General features: G+C 40.4%; 1 protein-coding gene across 1 annotated transcript; it reads right to left on the minus strand.

The window, feature by feature from the left end:
- Positions 1-1,733: 1,733 nt before the first annotated feature.
- Positions 1,734-14,108, minus strand: chrnb1l (cholinergic receptor, nicotinic, beta 1 (muscle) like). The gene is given in 12 exon segments (XM_018703928.2): positions 1,734-2,209; positions 2,402-2,540; positions 8,030-8,142; positions 8,144-8,209; positions 8,317-8,540; positions 9,103-9,288; positions 9,590-9,737; positions 9,823-9,931; positions 10,778-10,887; positions 11,314-11,358; positions 11,611-11,744; positions 13,610-14,108. Coding segments are annotated over 12 exon segments (1,509 nt in total). The 5' UTR covers positions 13,704-14,108; the 3' UTR covers positions 1,734-2,068.
- Between the last annotated feature and the right edge of the window lie 2,068 nt (positions 14,109-16,176).

Genomic DNA, 16,176 nt, shown 5'->3' on the forward strand with positions numbered 1-16,176 from the left:
GATATTTAAGAGCAATAAATTCACCTTGCTGCAGTACCTTTTGATGATGTCATAGAGTATCACATCACTATCAGTTTTTGATATGATTTTAAAATGGCTTCTTGATCTGGTTACACTGAATGACTTCTAAAGAATTGTGAATTTGGGACAAAAGACCCCTGTTTATTTCTGCACTTAAGCAATAAAAGCAAGACTTTTATATCACTTTTATATTACTTTTCTTATTTGGCCCGAGCACACAAGTGTTCGAAGGCCCTATTAGAATTGCGCCGAGTCTTATTATTATCGTCCGAAATGAATGGCCTTTTTGAGGGCATACAATTGCTAAAAAAAAAATCACGAAACTTGCACGTGCGTCAGACCTGGTGAAATTTTAGGGGGGTGCATGTGCGGTGCATAATGACTGTTTAGTGCCTCCCGGAAACATTCAAAAGCGATGCATGCCCAGATGTACAAGAAAGTCTCCTGATGTCATGACCTCAAACCAACAGGAAGTCGGCCATTTTGACTGAACACAAAGTTTGCTAGATGTCGGTAAAGTGACTATTAACAATTACAACAGGGATTTAAACAAACTATCAAGAGCTCGCTGTGTTTTCGCCCGACCACGTTCGTCCACAACTCATGTCTAGGACACCTCAGTCACAAAAACACTAACACACCCTTACTTGCGCAGTAAGTCTGTAACAGAGAAGGCTAATGCTAACTCTCGCCGCTAACGCAAATGCTTACCGTTGCGCCCCAGGTGTGTTCAGCGTCCAGCCTCACTCGTGTTCGACAAAAAGCAGCTTCAAAGCTTGTTTTAGCACTCATGCTTGTTTTAGCATTCATGCTTGTTTTAACATTCATGCTTCTTCGGCGATTATGTTTTCACACAGTACAAACAAACCGAGACAACGGTTCAAACGCTGGTTTGAATCTGTCTCTTCCGTTACCCCCCTCTCTACGCTCCTCCCTCAAGGTCATGACCGATGACGACACAAGCAAGCCAACAACGGTAGAAAAAACACCAATTCGCCAGTTTACTGTATTTCGCCTAGCAACAGCCACTGATAAATATCCACGGGGAAGATAGGAGCCTGTTGCTGCTGTAAATAATGTAAACGATGGAGTGAATAGAATCTCAGTTAAAATTAACTAAAGGATGCTTTTCTGCGCATCCTTTAGTTAGCCACGTTATGATTTCTGTTGTTTAGACAATGCCTCCTCAAGTAGCACAACAGCTCTGCTAGGCAATAAGACCCTTCATTTATCAAGAGATATGTATTAAAGATTGACTGAAACTGAAATGTTGTTGACATTTTCATGGAGGTCTGAGAACAACCACATAATCATTCACAGAGATAAGTGAGATGACAGTGTCTCCCTGTTAAGACTTCTTATGAACAAAACTTCACAGAAATATAAACAGAAATAATATTTTTTGCAGTGGACTTTCAAAACATATCATATCATATTTCTAAGCATATTTCTCTTGAAATTAGTGAACAGTAGTATAAAGGAGATAAAATAATGCAAGAACTTCAAAATGTCATAATTATATATGTAATATGTATCATACTACTTGCCAGTTTTAACAGTAGTGTTTGACTTTACTGCCCTCTACTGCCCAGAAGCCAACATTACAATCACTAAGTGTTGACACTTCAACACAAACTAGTAGTTTCCTGTATGCTCCACAAAGTAAAGCACATTCATAAAGAAGGTGGTTTATTAAAATAACACAAACACTGTCACTTTGAAGAAACATATATTTCAAACTTTTAGACTCAAATAAAGAAGATCACAAAGTCATAAATACAGATTTAGACAAAAATAATGCAAAACTATTGGATGTTACCACATATACATTTACCTTCTATAGCACTATACATGGATTATATTATAATGTCAGCTGTGTGTCAAGCATGTGTGCTACTCTGTATGCAAATGTGACGCATTACAACAGAAATATGGAATAGGTATTTATGGAAAGTCAGATCTGGTGATCTCGGAAAGCACCAAGGAGAAGTAGAAATAAAGAGACAACCAAACAATGTATCAAACAACTGTGTGTGTGTGTTGTCCTCTATGGGAAGGGGTTATCAGGAGTGTAGTTGAAACTGGCATCCAAGAACATGGCCAGGGTTCCCAGGGTGGTGATGATGACAAACAACCACAGGAAGAGACGGTCCACTACCAGAGCAATGAACTGCCAGTCTCCTGTCATCTGGAGGAAACACACACACAAATACAAAAGCACTTACTGTAAGCACTGAGTCAGCAGTGTACTGTATGTATTCAGTGACACATGAACATCGCTGGGGCATGTTTGGAACACTCTGTGCTCAGGAGGTGCAGACAGACTGAATAACAAGCTGCCTGACAGAGTCTGTCATGTCGTGTCGTGCACATTTCTCACTGTGTCATCCGTGTCCTGCTTCTTCAGCTGCTCGGCCATGTATGTCACAGCGGCGATGGCTGACTTCAGGTTGGGAGGGAGGATCAGACAGTAGCTGTCAGTGTCCGGGAGCCGCTGAAGCTGCACTGTGCTCTCACATCTGAAAGACCGAAACACAGAGATAGACAGAGGGAAAACTTGTTGTTGGAGAGAAGGATGCAAAGGAACAGAATTTATTTATTTACATTTAGCCTAGTTAAAACTTAAACACAAACTCAAACTAGTTGCCATAAACTGGGCTTAAACATTTGACATTTTGTCTCTGTTTGCAAAAAAATATTGTGCTTCGCTTCAGTGCAATAACATGTTAACAGTGACAATGTTAACATGCTGTTGCTTAACAGGTATTTACCATTTACTATGCTATTCCACTAACCGCAAAGTAAACTGAGGCTGAGGGAAGATTTAGATCTGATGATGGTGCTAGATGAAAAGTTAAGGGATCACCAAAGATTGCTGTTCATCTATGAATGGTTGTGCTGAATTTCATGAAATTCCATCCAACAGTTATTGATATATTTCAGATTTGATCAAAGTGGTGGATTGACATCATATTATCTATACTGTATAATAGTATGTATATATTTTATTTATGTGTGTGTAGGATGAATCATTTTTTCTCTTATTTACTGTATCTTATATATTAGCAGTACAAAAAAACTGCAGAAAGATGCCTCAGTATTTAAAAATGTCCCAAATGTCAGCCATAAAAATATGGAATGCAAAAAGTAAAGTATAAGAAAAAGTATGAACAATGTAAAGATTATTATTATGTTCACTATTAATTTATCTTATTCTAGTTTTTAGTATATGTAGTTAGTGTTTTGAGAAATCCAAATTAAATCCATTAATCTGGATACAGTGACCATGTAGAATGTTGCTTCCAAAGAAAGCACATTCAAACCTGGGAATATCTCACTTGTCAAGGCTGTCATGCTAGTACTTAGACACATGTCCTCTGGAAGAAGTTAAAAAATGCAGCTACACATCACAAATGCTCCACAGGCTCAGATTCATGTTGTGCATGTCACGATTAACCAGCACAGCACTGCTCACGTCTCCTGAAACAAACTATCGCTGACATTAGCTGTCCAGTGCAGGACATACAGTATAGATGCAGATGTCACTGTTGTCTCTTCTTAACATACAGAATGTGTTGTGTGCCAACTAGCTACTGACAAGCACAACCACTGCAGGCCCCTTCCTGCCACTCCTCTGAGCACTGACTGACAGCAGCACACTCCCCACAAAGGGGTGACATTGACACAACACTGGTTCAACATTTATGTGATGCCATGACCTTTGACCCCTTCATTCTTCCCTTCTACAGCTGTTCCATAAAGCAAAACATATGATCAGAGAGAGAGAGGCTCTTATTGACAGCGTTCTTGCAGTGCCTGGACAACATGCTTTGACTCTGGAGCTTCACTGCTCAACCACATCATTTTAAATGTATTTGAGGGATTTACACAGTTTGTTATTTCAATTTATCACTAAAATTAAAAGAAAAAAAACATATATAGCACACACAAGACATTCACAAAACCACAATTCGATATACATTAAAACACCTCCTTATTTAACTTGAATTTTGGCCAACACCTAAAATGTCTGTGGCTTGTTTTATTCTTTGTTAAAAAGGTAATATCTCTAAACATTTGACCCCGCAGTATATAATGCTTACAGCAGGTCAGGTCACAGACACCCGTGCTTGACCACACGTTACACAGGTCTAAGCAAACACTTAAATAGGGTGTTTACTATTGGCTACAGATTGCACTTCCTCCTGCTGCCTGGTGTTCACCCCATTCACCCCTCACCTCTTGTAAAATGTGGATGTATTTTGCATATATTCAGTGTCAAGTGAAAATGAAACCCAAAACGTATCTCTCAATTTGATCATGATGTTTAATGCACTTTTAACATTTAACTATTCATTTACAGATTCTGATTGTGTTTATGTGATAAATGTTGACTGAAAATATTGATTGAAAATCACATTTCTCTGTTACATTTGTCTAATCAAGCAAATCTGCTCTTTTTTAATAAAGTATTTTCTGTCAGCATCAGTTGCTATGGTTTCTGCAGTTATACAATACTATGTACTTATGTCAGTCATTTACAATTATGACCTGATCAAATCTTTAACATTGCCACTGTAACAAGGGATGTATATGGCCACCATGTTGGCATGTGTATACATGTACAGGACAAAACTACCCTTTGACTACATGTCACATTACTCTACATGTCAAAGTATGATCACAGGTTAGATACATAGGAAGTCATACTGTGCATGGAACAGCCGGGTGTTACTTAACCAACATGTAACTTTTTCCCCCTACAGTGTGCTTATATTATTCTACGTATAACTCTACTATGAAACATACGTATATGTTTCATTATTTGTTACATGATCAGATTTAGATGCTAAGTCACCTGTTCCTTTGCTCATGTGTGTGTCACAAGCTATTATGGATACTAATTATATCTTCATCATTGTTTTCATCCTTCATTATATAATCACTAAAACACTGAGATAAGGATAAATATCATGTGCAACCTTCTGAGGAAGCCTGGCTTGACAGCGCACCTGTCATATTGGCACCTTTGGCCAGTTGTACAGTGTGTATGGTGTTGATTATATGCAGAACCTCCGGCACCAGAAAGAGGAAGGCGTCAGAGGAGAAGTGGGACAAGTTATCAGTGTCACAGAAAGACGGCGTGACAACAGATGGATTGCAGGACAATAAAAATGAGTGACCAAGAACTCCTGTGTGAGCAGTGTGTGTGTGTTTGTGGCCACAGCTCACAGCAGAGCTATGTGGTGCTCTACATGCTGCATGCCATCTACATTCCACAGCCTGTATTCATTACCACAGATACAAGGAGCCCTTCTCACTATGACACACACACTCTATACACTGATACTGTACATAGATAAATGTGAATAATAACACTGATATATTGACTCATAATAGAAGTATATACTTGCTCAAACACTCATCAATGGGTAATTAAACAGATTTTCACACATTAAGTGACACCAGTTAAAATACACACAAATGGTGATGCCATACGCGAGGAGCTCACATCATCCACAAAATTCTCATAAATGTGTTGTAAAGGACAACACCTGCTCTAACTAACCCACTGACAGAATAACAAGATAAAGAGAGGTGGATGAGGGGACGCTGTCTACACAGCATAGACAGGATGACAGTGCCTAACCACCGTCTCTTCCACATCAAAAACCTCAAAGTCCTCCTCTGCCACGATCACTCAGCACCGGTCTTCCCTTCCACTCATCTACCCCTATCTATTCTTCACCCCCACCCCTCCACCTCCTTTCTGTGGGATTACCCCCTAATGCCCAACCTAAACAGAGGCTCAGTGGCTGGCGACTGTGGACGGGGGTGTGGGGCTTAGCTGGGGCTGAATCTGATGCCTTTGGAACGGGATGAGAGATGCCCAGCACCAGGACTGGTTCAAGGGACTGTGGAGCTGTTTATAATGCCAGGGCTGGGTGGCAAGACAGAGGCCTACTGGCAGATTAACCAGGGTGAAGCCAGCATGGTTGGGCAGACAGCATAAACTGACGTCACATTTTAGATATATAATGTCTTTTGATCTCGATCACTGATTGATAAACCCAGGTAGTGACTCATCCTTTTGATCCAAATGTCCAATGTCCTACTCGGCCTGTGTGATGAGCACTGGAGTTCTAAGTAGTGATAACCATCGTGGCTGAACAAAGAGCTTGACTAGAAAGTTCCATTGTGGTTCAGAGTATTTTTACAGGTGCTTGAGCAAGAAAGATACATCACAGCAAATCAACTGTCAACTAACAAATTTCAGAAAATAAATGTTCTGATAAGAAGTGGTCCAATAAAACATTTGCAATAAATCTGTTGTCAACACTAAAATTCTGGTTTACAATACATGATAAAAAAAAAATAAAGACTATCTGAGAGGCTGAAGTAACTGCACATACTATTACTGTCTTGACAGATTCTCTGTCCTGCAGTGGTGATGGCTGTGATTCTGCCAAGTCTAGCACACTGTGTACTTTACTATAATAGCTGGTCTGGCATTAGATCCAACATTCACACTTTGGCACAGTGTACAAAGAAGATCCATGCCTGCGCTGGTTTTTATTAACATTAATAGAAATAGCTTTCCCCTGGTGTAATGTCAGGATCAGCACATCTTAGCCTGGAAACAGGCTGAATCAGGATGAATGACTATCATGGTCATTGCTTCAGGTCTATGGTTTTTAACAGGCTTGACAGGTACAATAATAATTTTTAGCAGTCTCTGTAAAGAGCTTGATTTGTGTTTGAAATCTAAGCCAATCAAGTATATAATATTTTGTATCTGTACAAACATTATATACTCACGCACTAGTATATTCCCTGATAAACTAATAAAGAATCTAAATAAATTCATTAAAAAACATAGGACTTTGATCAATTTTATATTAAAGGTATCCTGGGATGTTTGCTGGCAAACAAACAAAACTGACATTCAGATTCAGTATTTCTTACCAAAATACATCGTGTGCCTCTTTGAGGTGAAACAAATGTGTTGACTACATTTCCTTTTTCACGAAATACTTGAAAAAAAACTCAACTTTTTGGGTTCTGCCTTGTCTATATCTCTGGTTGGTTATTAGCAGTCCTCTTTCTCCTTGCTTATATAAGAGCATTGCTATGTTTGTTGGGACATCACCGTCAACAACTGTAAAACAGCAGAATAGCTTAAAACTTCTATATAATATATAACTTACAAACTTATATGTTATATATAAGTTTTCTCTGCTGCTGAAAGTGGTTTCCTGCTGACAGCAGGTGGTGGTCACTTGAACTTCAGCCATTGTTGCCTTTAGAATACAAGATGTGCCCTGTCAGGAGCGCTAATTCTTCAGGGCAGACTGGATGCTGCAGTGACTTGCTATCGGAAAGTGAAGAGATGTGCCAGCTGGGTGGGACTGTCTAGCTGGTTAGCATACTAACTTAAGTAGAAGAAAAGAAGCGATAGAAATAGAAACAACACAAGAAATGCTGAACACAATGTTTTCTCTAGACTGGTAAGTAAACAGCTGTTAATGCCAATGTTGGTTATGTAACAACAACAAAAACTTACATCAATCAGGATATGAATTGCACCACAGGTGTTCATCGGATACATGCATGTGCATTCTTGTGTGTGTGTCACAGAAACAAAACTGGGACCTGAGCTAAAAATTACAAAGTGTTGCTGTGACTCTCATGTAATTCCTATTTGCTCATGTTAATATGATAACTTTTAATTCAGACTTGAGCTATGCTGGAAGAATTTCAAGTGTTTTGAGTGTTTTTTTCAAAGATGCCGATTACTCTTTCAAGGACTTAAGAGCAATAATAATCTGTCATACTGACAACTCATATTGTAGAGTTATATCTTGATGCAATCTGTGTTAAAACTCACAGCCGTGTGAACAACAAAGAACATAACAGAAGCAGATCATCTTGATAATATGAATGGGAGAATATGAAAGTGATTGACTCATGCTTTGATTAGATTTCTTGTTGGTGAATGTGTCCTTACCTGCCTCTCCAGGGTATGACAAGGTCAGGGTTGATCTTGCGAAAGAAGTATTCTCCTCCAGGCTGCCGTCCATTAAAGACTCGGATGGGCGTGTCATCGTTAGACTCCTCCTTCAACTGGAGGTTCTTCTGGGTTTGGCCTCATCATGCCGATGTACTTGGGTAGGAAGTGAATGAATGCCTGGGAATTTAAGGATCAGAAATCAGTGAAATCAGAATTCTCAAAGGTACTAAAATATCACAGACAGATACTAAGAGAATCTGGATAACTGTTAAATCCAGCTTCACCTTTCGAACCCAGTTGGGCATGATGTGTGTGCTGGGTGTTCGGTGGTGCAGATTGAGGACAACCACGCTCAGGATGACAGAGAAGGTGACCAGGATCATGGTGAACATGACATAGTTGACAATAATTGGGATGCCGAGGGAAGTCTCAGGGACCTTGTCAGCCAACAGCAGCATGAAGACAGTCAGAGCGATGAGGACAGAAATGGAGAGAGTCATCTTCTCTCCTGCAGAGGACAGGGATGGGCTGGTGAATTAATTATGACAATGCAACAGCAAATATTATTCTGCTAGCTTCTGTTTCATGTTGACAAGGGCAGACTTTGAGACTTAACTGCATTTCACTGTTGGCTGTGGAGAAACTTACAACTGGTAAATTGGCTTTATCTATCTTAAATTGCTGAACAAAAGAATCGATCTTTGTCTTACAGACCACCTGAAATCAAGTTTACATTCTCCAAACACTCTGCACTTTCAGGTTGTTTGCTTCCCCTTGAATCTACTGTATATTTTACACTATGTCAGTGAAACATCACTCTGAAGTCTGACCACACAAGGCCAAAGACTGACAAAGTAGATTCCTGGGCAAGGTCACTTTCCTGCATTCCATAATACATCAATAAATCTTCCATTCCTTCAAAGGTTGCTCTGCCTCATGACATAATCTATATAAGACACATGTTTCTTGTCATGACTTTAGACGATGTATCAAAGAGTAGTCTCAGTTCCTATACCCCCTCTTGGCAGTGATGTGTAGTCACAATGTCAAAACATGTCAGATGTGCTGACCTGCTCCAGGAGGCAGGTAGAAGACAAATATGGCCAACACGCTGGTGAGTATGCAGGGCACGATGATGTTGATGATGTAGAAAAGAGGCTTCCTCTCTATGATGAGATAGAAGGTGATATCCTCATACAGGTCCTCCTTAACATTCTTCCTTGTGGGTTTGTGACAGATGGCCCATTCTCCATTCTCTGTGGAGAGACGACAAAGGTAATTATGCACAATATGATGAGACAGCAGAGGAAAATAAGTCACTAGACCCCATTTGTATATATAAACCTCCTGTTAACATGCAGTATATATTCTACAAATTGTTAATGATATCCACAATACTGTGCACCATTTGGAATCAGTTAGCCATGGCAGCTAAACAGGATGCTAAAATTATAAGAGCTTATGAGACCAATAGGTTATTGTGCTTTCATAAGAGAAAGTGCTTTTATATTATAGGCAGGACTATGAAAAGTAACTGGAGTTACTGTAGGTACCAACCAGTGAAAGCATTCTCATCTATAACAATCTCATGGATCTCTTTGCCATCATCATCCAGAAAGTACTGCAGGTCCACCTCAGAGGCATCATACGTGTACGAGCGAAAAATCATACTGCAGTTCTGCCAGTCAAATGGGAAGTAAGCCACCTGTGGATAGTTCAGGAAATTAAAAACAGGAGAATAACGTAACACATAAACTAATGCATTTTACTGTAATAGCAGTAGAGTGTACCTCTATAGAGCAGGAGCTGCGGTAGATGGCTGGGGGAAGCCAGTTGACTGTCCCGTCACTGTAAACCAAGACGTTGACATACAAGGCCACGTCAAACTGACCATCATTACTGTAGGGAGTAGAAGAGAAAGACAAATGTGATGCTCATATGTCAGAGATATTATACCACAGTGTTATTGGAGCCTACATGCTACTTAAGGTGTTTTACTCTTCACAAAACCTTGACATGCAATACATTGTTTGACAGCTCTAACTCCCTTGATTCTATCAGTGTAAAGAATTTTAAAATCCCCATATCACTGCAACAGCTGGTGACACACAAAAGACTTGTGGTTATGGCTCCAAAGTGTTTTCCGAGCAAAAGGTGCTATTACAGGCTGTGTATTCCCCTGTTGTGTCTCTGTAACTTTGGTTCAGTATCTTTTATACTCTTCTGACATTTTTGTTGTAAAATTTAAAGAGTTACCTCTCAAAGGAGACCAAGGTTACGGCTATAATCAAAAAAGTTGAAGGACAGAAACTTTTTCATTTTTGGGGCTTGTACAAAAAAAATGAGTTGTCTGTTAAGGGATTTAAGTATATTTTATATATGCCATATATTTATATATGATGGAAATGTCATTAGTATTACAGGTATTTGTAATAAAGCAGTATCAGAATTAGACAAATTAGACAAATTAAAAATCTGACCTTTGACCTAACACTACACGAGAAGTCACAAGATCACCAAAGTTATGATGAATGTTTGTACCAAATTTCATGGTATTCCATCCAATAGCTGAGATAGTTGAGTCTGTATCAAAGTGGTGGACTGACATGTCGCTAGTGTGGCTAAAATAAAAAGTATTTTTGCATTGTTTGAACATCTAGCAGTTTTGTCTTTGGGGCAGTTCCTCTGTTAGTTACTTAATGATGGGTGATGTGAATGACTGTGTGCCTGTGGAAGGATACTCACTTGTTTATGAGGTAGATGTCGGGACGCCACACCTTGTTGGGAGGAATCCTTAAAACATTAATGTTGTCATATTCCTCTGGCTTCCATGACAACCTGTAGTCTGTCCATGCCTGGGATGGAAGGAAGGGAGGAAAGGACAGAAGCAGAGAAGGAGGAGAGAGGCAGAAGGGGGAAGAAAGAACATAAATAACAGGCATAACACAGCAGACAAGAAATTAAATCATTACTATGCTGCCCTGATGTCTTTGTCATTTACATCCTTGTTTCTCAAGCCTTTGATAAGTCATTTAAATCTGAATAATCTTGACACAGACTCACACAACACTGTCACAAACACTCAAGCTGTCTTGAATTCTAATTAGTGAGAGCGAGGGACACAAATGGAAGAGTGAGTCAGAGAATAAGAGAGATAAAGCCCGAAATAATTTGTGGTTATAGAGAGTGACAAGTCCATTTGAGGGCAGTGCGACAGAGCAGAGGAGCCAGAGCAGCCGAGCACAGCTCGCTGATGAAGATGAATGTTTTCATGCTCATACCAGATTCATGAACACGTTGGTTGTCATCTCACCATTCTTCTCGTTCTGTAGTGGGATAGAGAGAAAGAGAGGGACAAACATTAGTGATGCCACTATATCTTGTGGTACATGCCAGTGCTGTTACTTTCAGTCCTCCTCTGTACAGACTAATTGAATATAGAAGAATGGATGACCATGCAACAGCCAGCAGTTACCTGGCTTATGGTGCATTTTCATAAGATGACTTCATAAAACGATTTTATATATAAATAGCTTACGATGATACATAAGGGTGCAGGAATGGATGTTTGTATTTACCAAGCTGACAAGCTGAGAGAGGGTCATCCCAACTCGCACCATCACCTTCTCCTCCCAGTAACGTGCTGGTCTGACTTTCATGTTGTAGTTCTCAAATAGTTTCTGATGGAGCCTCCGCTCTGTTTCTGAGGCTCCTGGATGGAAGAAGAAGATGAGTCATATTAACGTACTTTCCATCCAATGACAATGCTCTAACCTAATGATTACTGACTTTAGAATAAATCTTACAAAAAAAAGGGCCAGAATCAGACCATGTCTTTATGATGCTGCTCTAACAAGAGTCACTGTAAAAGATCAAAGCTGTTAAAATTAGATAAGCACACAACACCAGCAAATCACGTGTTGATTTGCAGCTTTAAGCCTCTGACACCCAAACCACAGCACGGTTGTTCTCTGTGGATCAGTGAGTCAGACCTGCAGTGGTTAGGGGTTCAATTCCCTCTGGGATGCTAAAAATATACTGTATGCTCATGTATACTCAATATGGATGTTTTCTGATTCATATTTTAATTGTGTCAAGCAAATACTATACATTTTATTATTTACGATTTGAAAGTAAATATCACAACCATGTGGCAGTGAGAGAAATAATTACCTTATTTTTAATATTTTTGCCTAAAATTCAATGTGCGGTGTTAGAGTATTAGCATTTAGCATTTAGCTCTGTGTGGTGACAGGTATCTCCAAAAAGTGATTCAGTAACTGCCAATGATGGACTGACTTTCATTCCAAATATGTGACTAAACAACATGTGGCAAAGACAGAGAAGGACAGACAGGACATGCAAAAGAAGCAGGGCAGGTGCTGGTGGTGTACGATGGGTAGCAAAGGTGACTGAGCTAATGTAATTGATATGCAGCAGGGGAATGGAATCAAAGGGATGTCTGGGATACCAGCTCCATCAGGGACAAAAATAGACTCTGATTAACAAACAATGATGTGTTAATGTGATTCATTATATGTTCCAGAGCAGCTTTTTTTGCTTTTGGAACAACATAAACATCTTTGATGGGACGTATAGGATAATGACTTCTTTCCACTGGGATTTCCCGTTTGTGTCTCCTGCGTTTTCTCTCGCTGCTCTCTGAATGTTAGTCCTTCTCTTTGGGGTAAACAGATGTAGAATCACCCTAGCTGTAAGACTTACAGAGGGACAGGAACAATCCATCACATCCTGCTTTGGAGGTCACCAGCCAATGCAGGGAAGCTTTTTGCTTTCCTCTCTAACTGTGGGGTTAGAGGGTCAAAGTCAAAGCCCTTCAGCTGAGCGCAGATAAGAACTAGTCATCGCAAATCGATTCTAATTATGATTTTATACACACACACACAAAAGAAAAAAACAAACATAGAGAGTGGGATCAATACCAATTTAACTGAACTGACAGAATCCAGAGGGATGTGAGATGCTTGTCTGTTATCTGATTATAATGTAGTGCAGAAATGCTTCAGTTCCTACACGTATGCGGGTAAATGGAGGTGGAAAGAATTCTGTTCTGAGCAGCTCCACAGGAAATAGGTGGTAGTGTTAGAACAGACAGAGGAATGGGAGCACTGCACCACAGGTCGTCAACAAGCACAGGGCAACTGTTTGTTTTCCAAACCCAATATGGGGTCAAAGGTCAAAGTCAAAGGCAGTCAGACATTTTTGTTTTGGCTACCTGTTACTGCAGCTCAATAATACTTCTTATTTTAAAAGCTGTGGGAGCAATATATTTATGTTTGCTTAGAGTTCATAAAAATCGCTGAGCATGTCTTACAGACAAATTCAGATTAATGAAAGTACATTTAATTTGATCTCTTTCATCAAATTTATCTTGAAAACTTTATACAAACCTCAGCAGCTTCAAAGTAAAAATTCGAAATTGTGTCTAAACTCCAAATTCAAATCCTGCTGGAAATAATATCAGTGCATGTAAAACCGAGAACGTCAGCAAATAATTGAGTCCCCCCACAAAAATACAACCACAATACACACCGGCATTCATGTGGATGTTCTTACCAGTGAAAGTGAGACAAAGGCTGCTGCATATGATGAGAAGGGTGTTCATTCTAACACTGTGCTCCATCTTCATTTGTCCAATCATGACAGTCATGACATCTTCTTCCAGTGTACTGTGCCAATCAGAGGCCCCACTCTGAGCTACAGTCAGGCACTTTCAGCCTGCACCTTCACCTGGAACCTATTGTACATGGAAGAGTGTCTCCAAAAGCTCGCACACTCTTGTCCAGCTCAGGCAAATAAACGCACACCTCCAGTTGGATTACTGCTAGTTGGCACCTCCGGCGGCACACACTGTTCAGCTAACGGCTCTCTCTCACGTCTCTTCTTCTCTGTGTGGCCATGGCTCCGCGGGTGAAACCACGGCCTGATTGGGTGTGCGTGCTGGGAGTGACGAGAGGGCGGAATGTGTTTGTACTGGGAAGCCTGTGGGGCAGGCACCTGTTGGTGCTCACCAATCTGAGGTTAGGACTGTGGGTGGGAGGAAGAGGAAGTGGAGGGGGGGTGGGATGGGGTAAAGGAATGGCAATGGGCTATGGGTTATGACAATGGAGATATTTTTGGGGGAGAGAACAAGTGGGGCGGGGTGGAGCGAGGAGTTGATTGGGGCGTTGACTTTCTCTGCAGATGAAGAATGATTGGCGATGGTTTGGAGATGAAGTGGTTAATAGGTGGCATCTCTTGCTCATTTCAGTTTTAATGCCTTCTTATCCTGTGACTGACCTCTCCCTCTGTTCTATTCCTGTGTCTAACATTCACTTCTCACTTATACCTCAGTCATTCTCAGTCTGGTAGATATGCTTTGCCAACTGATTCCTTCCAGTGGTTGAATCAAAAAAGACTGTGGCAGAGGGGGTGTGATAGGGCAAGGGAATGGCAGCGATTATGATAATTGCGCCATGGATCTGACCAGCTTGTCAGTGAGCTGAAAGCACATAAACTGTGATTTTTTTCATTTTTCCTACAAGCAAAAACATTATATAATCACTTAAAAATAGGTGGCTTTAGTCACATAGTGGTTTCTAGTAGTAGGAATATTAAAGCAGAACAAACTGATTATCAGATGTGACATGTACCTGGAATTACCTTTCCACCAATAAAATGGGCCTTAAAATTACTAGTAAGAGCAGCTCTGACATTTTTGCAGAGTGGAAACAATGAGTAAAATATAGAGATAGATAAAGTAAGAGAGGAAATTACTTAGTAGCAGAAAATGCATCATTCAGTGTGCAACACCAACATCATTTATCTTGATATGTCTCTAAGCCATAAAGCTAATGTATGTGTGGCAATTAAAGTGAGAAACGCTGAAAGATTCTGTTCTTCAGTGAGAGATGCAGCACAGTGAAAACCCAAAGGATGAAGTTGCCAAAACCATGTCTACAATTACCAAACTTCTTAGCAGGAGAAGGTGAGGTGTTGTCAGTAGTGATGGAGAGGTCTTACAGGACTTCTTGAGTTTGAACAGTGAAAGTGCACATCAGTTTTGCTGATACTGAGCATGAAGTGAGCTTGGGGCTAGAGAAGAAAAGAATGTCAAACAAGACATAAAAATAGAGATGGATGTTGTTGCCATAGAGATGACAGAGAAAGTTCTGAGACGTGAAGACTACAAGTGTGATGATCGATGAGGTGGAGGCCTTGGAATGAACTCTGGAACCCGCTGCTTCTTGGATACTTCATGTTGCTTTTTATGAAGCTGATGTCTGCATTTCAAGGGTCGTAAAGTTATTCCGTCTGTTACACAAGATAAGAAAATATGTACCTCGCCTATGTCTGTACTTTCTATTACCTCCTTTCTTTTGTATCTGAGGTCATACTAACCTCTCTCCCTCATGCTTGTCAGGGTCTCCAGTGCAAAAACACAAACAGGTTATAAATCAGATGCCACGTTGAGAGTTGAGAGAGCGAGAATGTCTCCGACTTGCCCTCCTGCATGCCGCCACTCCCAGTATAAATACATCAGTCAGAATGGCCCCTTTGCATTTTTGTGCATCTGTTGGACAGCCCGTCTTTTCACCGATACAGCTTCATGCAAGGTCAAAGAGTGAGATAATAAGCTGAGGATAGAAATGAGTGTAATTCTACCAGTAGTGCGGTAATAATGCTGTAGCCAGGTCTATAATATTGAAGCACTATCAGCGCTGTCGCCACAATGAGCTGTTGACATTGACTGTGGACTTTCAGCCTTCAAATGCCTCAGCTGATAGAGCTCACACTTCATGTATGCATAAGTGTATTTACACACAGAAATATCAGGGAAGCCCATGCAGCAGTGTCCAGTAACCAGTGCCAGTGTGTGTGTGTGTGTGTGTGTGTATATGTGTGTGTGTGAGGACAGTTATTAATAGCAGAGCGGGCAGGTGATCGGAGCTGAGGTTCGCAACTCTCACGGCAGCATTCTGACAACAGATGGAGCCTTTAATACTCTCCCCTCAGATCTTTATTTAAAAAACAAACAAAAAAAATTGAAAGGAAAAATTTAAAAGGGCAGGTGTGTGTTTGTCATGTGAGAGGATCCAAAAGGACATATGGTGTGTGTGTGTGTGTGTGTGTGTGTGTGTGTG

The sequence above is a fragment of the Lates calcarifer genome, linkage group LG14, assembly GCF_001640805.2.
Source record: "Lates calcarifer isolate ASB-BC8 linkage group LG14, TLL_Latcal_v3, whole genome shotgun sequence".
In the NCBI taxonomy this organism is placed as follows: Eukaryota; Metazoa; Chordata; class Actinopteri; family Centropomidae; genus Lates; species Lates calcarifer.